Here is a 5,860-nt window from a genome sequence, read left to right on the forward strand (position 1 = left end):
GTGAAAGTCAAAAGAGGAGACGGGCCAGGGTTTAGCTCAGGGGGGCTGCAAAGACGCAGTATGCACCCAAGACAGAGCTCAGAAAGAAGCCAAGCTGTAAACACAGCTGCCCCAAGACCCGTGTGCCCACTCTATCCACCTGGCACATGACTGTTTGGAGGGCCCTTCCTCAGCGGTCTGGCCATTCATTCTCTGCAAGTGGGGCCATCTCCAGAGACAGGCAGAGAGCAGGCAGACCTCATGCTCCCAGCAAGACCACTCAGGAGGCTGGGCTGGTGCGGGCACTTCCTGGGGAGCCACCCAGTTGGGCCAGGCAGGCAAGAGGAGAGCAAAGGAATCATGTTCTGTCCTTAATGCAATGCCCTGGGTGAGGGAAGACCATTCTGAGGAGGGCTGAAGCCAAGCGTCACTTCACCAAGACTGAGAGCAAGGACTCCTCAGAGCTGCCTGGGAGCATAAAGGTCAGCTTGGGAGTGGCAGCAGCATGAGAGGCCCCTGCCCTAACCTGTCTTCCGTCCTGATCCATTTTTCTCAATGTCCATGGGGTTGTGCACCCTTCCTTACCAGAGAATGGCCTTTCTTTAGTAATGCAACCCCCATCCAGCAAAGGCCACAAAGGCCAGTAGCAAGTAAGGTGGTAGCATCACCTGAAGGTTAAGTGCAAAGCTAGCACAGAAAGAGGACTTGGAGAACGAGAGGAAAGCATTCAGCATGGATGTAATACGTCAGCCAGCAAGGGCAAGCGAACACCCTTGACATAGATAGCACTGCCCTTGTCCCATCCTCCCACCTCACCCCCACCCAAAGCGGACAGACAGCAGCCTGAGGCAAGGTTCAAAGCTAACATCCAGTTTATTTTGGAAACAAGTTCCTTCCGGAATTTTTACTTGCTGTATTTTAAAAACATCTAAGGCTGTTTACCCAGTTCTTCCCCAAACCTTCAATCCTGTCTTTTTTTTGGAGGGGAAACAGGGTCTTAATGTGTAATTCAGGCTGGCCTTGCACTTGCAGCAGTCCTCCTGCCTCAGCCTCCCTAGTGCTGGGATTACAGGTGTGCACCACAATGCCCAGCTCCAAGACTGGTTTTATCACTTAAGGTCCTCTCAGGATCCAGACCTAGAGATTCTAGGAGTAATCACTGAATCCCCAAGGACAAGACTGGTGTCAGCCTGCCCAGAGTGTCTGTGAACGAAGCCATGGGCTCTTCGAGGCTCTGGAAAAGCTGCCTCCACACCCCAGTGAATGGCTGATGGAGGCACTGAGGTGTCAACCTGACCGGAGAAGCTCCCAGCTAGCTTTCTCCAGATCCCCGGCCTGAGGCATCTTCTCCATTCCCAGGAGTCAGGCTGCCAAAGTACTGCTGCAGCTCAAGCAGGGCCCGGAAGCGATGGGAGATGGCATTCTTCTCTGCCTTGGGCATCTCAGCATACCTGAGGGGGTCACACCAGCATCTCAGAACAGGGGTCCCAGATCCCAGGAGGATGTGTACTCCAGCCCAGTCCTACAGCCAAAGCTCAGGGGCCTCAGGAAAGAAGTGTAGGGGCCATGGGCTCTAGGCAACTATTTAATTTTTTTTTTTAATTTTGACAACTTAAAATTCATCTTTAGGGCTGGAGATTTAGCTCAGTGATTCTGCTGCCTGCCTCACAAGTACAAGGTCCCGAGTTCAATCCCTGGTACCAAAACAAACAAACGAACAAATAAAATTCATCTTTAGATAGAAAATATATGAATAAGCACCAAGGGATAGCAAAACCTGCTGCACCACCTTCAAAAGTTAAGGGAAGCTGGGGACCGGGATGAACCACGTGTTTGTTCACCTTTGTCATCTGCGGACAGGAAGCACTGAGGCCTGGCAGCAAACACAGCAGCCTCTTCTAATGCACAGGGGTTGGGGGGCACTGGCCGACAGCTGCCCAAGAGCCCAATCTCCATGCCAGAACTCTAGTGAGGTGACAGTCCATCCCACCTGGGGTTCACACCCTCACAGTCCAATACAGTAGCCACTGTCCCATAATGCTGTTAAGTTCATCACACCAAATAAAAATGAACTCTGTTCCTTGGCTAGTTCCATTTGGGTGCCATGACCACACAGGAAGAACGCTTCTTTTTTTCTCTTTTCTTGAGACAGAGTCTTACTGTGTAGTTCAGGCTGGCCTTGAACTCACTATGTGCCCTGGCTGGTGCCGAACTCATGGTGATACTCCTGCCTCAGCATCTCAAGTGCTGGGATTACAGGTGTGCACCACCATACGCAGCAAGAAAGCATTTTTAAGTGTCACTGAAGATCATTCCTGGACAGTGCTATTTTGTTTTGTTTCTTTTTTTGGTACCGGGGACCAAACTTGGGTCCTTGTGCTTGTGAGGCAGGAGGTGGAACCACTGAGCTAAATCCCCAGCACTTTTTTTCCAGTACTGGGGATCAAACTTGGACCCTTGAGCTTGTGACGCAGGTGGCAGAACCACTGAGCCAAATCCCCGGCGCTGGACAGTGCTGTTTCACAATGTCTTCTGCCCTGTATGGCTACTGTGAGGCCCTGGGCTATGGTTCTTAGGGGTCTCTCCAGCCAAGAAGCCTGACTCACATAAACAAGAGGGGTTAATCATGAAGTTCTGAGAATACCCAGTACTGTGAGGTGGAAGGTACCCACTAGAGGCCACAAAAGTATGAACAATTTGCCAAAGTTGATAAAACGGGTCAGAGAATCATCTCCCAAAACTGTTGGATTTGTACATGCTGATAAGCCAAGGCCAGGGGGAAGTCACTGCTTACATTGCTGGTCTGAGGGGAGCTACAGCCAGAGCCCAGGATGCCCAGCTCCACCTGCCATGGACAGACTCACCCAGATTCCTGAGTGCACCCAGCAGAGCTGAAAACGGCACCCTTGGAACCCACCCCACCCATATCCATGTACCCATTCTAGGGCAAGACACCCATCCAACCCATGCCCCAGGGAAAAAATTGGGGTTCCTTACGTCTGTTTGTATCCATCAGGCTGAAAGCAGGGGTCCCAGCCGAAGTCCTGGCAGCCTCGGGGAGCTACAATCTGGCCCTGCCACAGGAAAGGGGGACAGGTACATGACTGGGCACTAGGAGGGTGGTTTGAGTTAAGGCTAGTCTGTGAGTTTGATTAAATTGGATAGTTGAAGGAATTCATAGGGCTTACAGGTGTTTGCTGAACATATAAGCAAAATACAGAGCAGGGCTGGGCACTGTGTGCATGCCTATAATCCCAGAACTCTGGGACAGTGAAGCAGGAGAATCAAAAGTCCAAACACAGGGCCAGGGATTTAGCTCAGTGGTTCTGACATCTGCCTCGCAAACGCAAGGGCAAGTTCGATCCCTGGTACCCCCACCCCCAACCCCGACAAAAAAAAAAAAAGGCCCAAGCACAGAAGCCAGGCATGGTGGAGCACATCTGTAATCCTAGCACGTGGGAGGCTGAGGCAGGAGTATCACTGTGAGTTCGAGGCCAGCCTGGGCTACATTGTGAGTTTGAGGCTATCCTGAACTAGTGAAACATTGTCTCAAAAAAACAAACAAACAAAAAAAAAGTCCAAGCACAGCCTGGGTAATTTAGCAACCTAGTGAAACCCTGTCTCAAAATTTTAAAAAATTAAAAAGGACTGGGGCTGTAGCTCAGGGTTAAGGTCTTGGATTCAATCCCCCCTGCCAAAAAAATTCAGGACATACAGGGAGGAACCGACTATGAACTTGATTGGTCCACCAAAACCTCTAGGGCACCCTCCCTCTTTAATGATATCTGACAAACTGTGACCTCACTCAAGAAAAATGACCTGACTTTGAAAAAGTGACAGAAAACATTTTCTCTTAACAGGGTGTAAGGGCCCAGAATTCCATGAATAAGCCCTATGCTTACACTACTCTTCAAAACACAAGGGTGGGGCCATACGTGGTGGCACATGCATGTAATATCAGCACTCAGGAGGCTGAGGCAGGAGGATTACCTTGAGCTCACAGCCAACATTGGGCTACACAGTGAGTTCAAGCCCAGCCTGAACTACATAGCAAGAGACTGTCTCAAAAACCAAAACCAAAACCAAACCAAAAGACAAAACAACTCCAAGAGTGGTGGTGGACAATGGCCAAGTCATGCAGAGCCAAAAGCACATTCCACTTCTGCTAGTAGGGAGCTGTGTGACCACAGGTAGTTTCTAAACTACTCTGAGCCTCACTCATTCGACAAATGTTTTCTGAGCGACGACAGTGGGCCAGGTAGTGTTCTCAGCCCTAAAGTCCCAGCAAACCTAGCCTGCTCCTCCTACAATGGATGTCAGAGCCCAGCAGACATGACACTGGTAAACAAATTAATGATCGCCAAACACAAAGTTCCTTAAAGGGGACCACAGGTGCTGTGCTCCAGGACTGCAAGACACAATGCCTTCAGGCTGACTTAGTCAGGGAGCCCAGTGACTCTGGCCACGTACAGGGATGCAGCAAGAACATTTCAGACACTAGTTGCAGCTGGTGTGAAGATTCTGAAATGGGCAGGGTGTGGCATGTGTGAGCTGCTGAAAGGACAATGTGTCCAGTGTGCCAGTGTGGCCAATGAGTACCCAGGTGAAAAAAGGACAAGATGAACAAACAAGGCCACCTCAGAGGGGATGGGGACTGGCATACAACCAGGGCAAGCACAAGAGCTGGGACAACAGGGCACGGTAGGGGCCCAGTGACACAGGTGCTGTCACAGGGAGGCTGCAGTCACTCCAGAGCTAAGTGGGCATTTCTGGGAAAGCAGTAAACAACTACAAGTAATCTTCAACAATTTAACCAGGCAACATGACCTGGCAACCCTGCTCCTGGATATCTGTCCTCAAAAAATGAAAAAAAAAGGGGCTGGGATTTAGCTCAGCGGTTTGGTGGCCTGCCTTGCAAGCGCAAGGACCCGAGTTCAATCCCCGGTACCAAAAAAAAAAAAATCTTGACTGTGGTTGTATATTATGGCCAAGAGGTGGAAGCAATCTAAAGGTCATTGACAGATAATAAACAAATATATTCTATGCATACAACAGAATATTCTTGAGCCTTAAAATCACAGGAAACTATTGTGTTACAATATGGATGGAGCTTGAGAACATTATGCAAAGTGGAATAAACCAGTCGCAAAAAGACACATATTGTGTTACTCTACTTTTATGTAGGATCTGAAGCAGTGAAACCCTCAGAAGGAGAATCAGAATGGTGGTTGCTAGAGGCTGGACGCAGGGAGGAAAGGAAAGTTGTTCAATGGGTAGTTTCAGATTTTTCAAAATCAAAATATTCGGGAGATCTACTGTCCAAAAGTGTGAATATTCTCTTTCTCCCTCTCTCTTTTTTTTTTTTTTTGGTACTGGGGATCAAACTCAGGTCCCTGTGCAAGCAAGGCAGGAGGTGGAACCACTAAGCTAAATTCCTGGCCCTTTCTTAAAAATATTCTGAGCACTACTGTACGGCACATATAAAAATGGTGAAGATGGTAAATTTTGTAGTATTTTTTTTAACCACCATTAAAAAAATTTAACCAGGCAGAGTAACATGAAATATCTGTGCAGAGTCCCCAGAGGAACACTGGATTTGACTCTGGTAGGAAGAACTGAGCAGTGACAGTCCAGAAGCGAAGCAGCTGGGAAGGTCTGGTCCCTGAGAAAAGCAGCCAATTCTGAGGGCCTAACAGGGTGTGCTGAATGGTAACTGGGAAACGAATGAGCTTGGGTGAAAAATTAAAATACTAGGTGTAGGTATAGCTCAGTGGTAAAGCGCTTGATTAACATTATAAGACCTTGGGCTTGATCTCCAACACCATCACCAAAAAGCAATAAAATAATAATAATAATAATAATAATAATAATAATAATAATA

General features: G+C 48.4%; 1 protein-coding gene across 2 annotated transcripts in view; it reads right to left on the bottom strand.

Moving 5' to 3' along the window:
* Window positions 1-1,201: 1,201 nt before the first annotated feature.
* The window catches only part of Itpa (inosine triphosphatase), a 15,700-nt gene continuing 11,041 nt past the window's right edge, over window positions 1,202-5,860 (bottom strand). For both annotated transcript variants that reach the window (XM_010611003.3, XM_010611002.3), the window contains 2 exons: window positions 2,977-3,053; window positions 1,202-1,430 (listed from right to left, as the gene is read on the bottom strand). In XM_010611003.3, coding sequence (XP_010609305.1) covers window positions 1,292-1,430; window positions 2,977-3,053 — 216 coding nt within the window. In that variant the 3' untranslated portion in view covers window positions 1,202-1,291. The remainder of the gene's footprint in view (window positions 1,431-2,976; window positions 3,054-5,860) is intronic.

Source organism: Fukomys damarensis, unplaced genomic scaffold (assembly GCF_012274545.1).
Source record: "Fukomys damarensis isolate Sample0158 unplaced genomic scaffold, DMR_v1.0_HiC HiC_scaffold_7, whole genome shotgun sequence".
Lineage (NCBI taxonomy): Eukaryota > Metazoa > Chordata > Mammalia > Rodentia > Bathyergidae > Fukomys > Fukomys damarensis.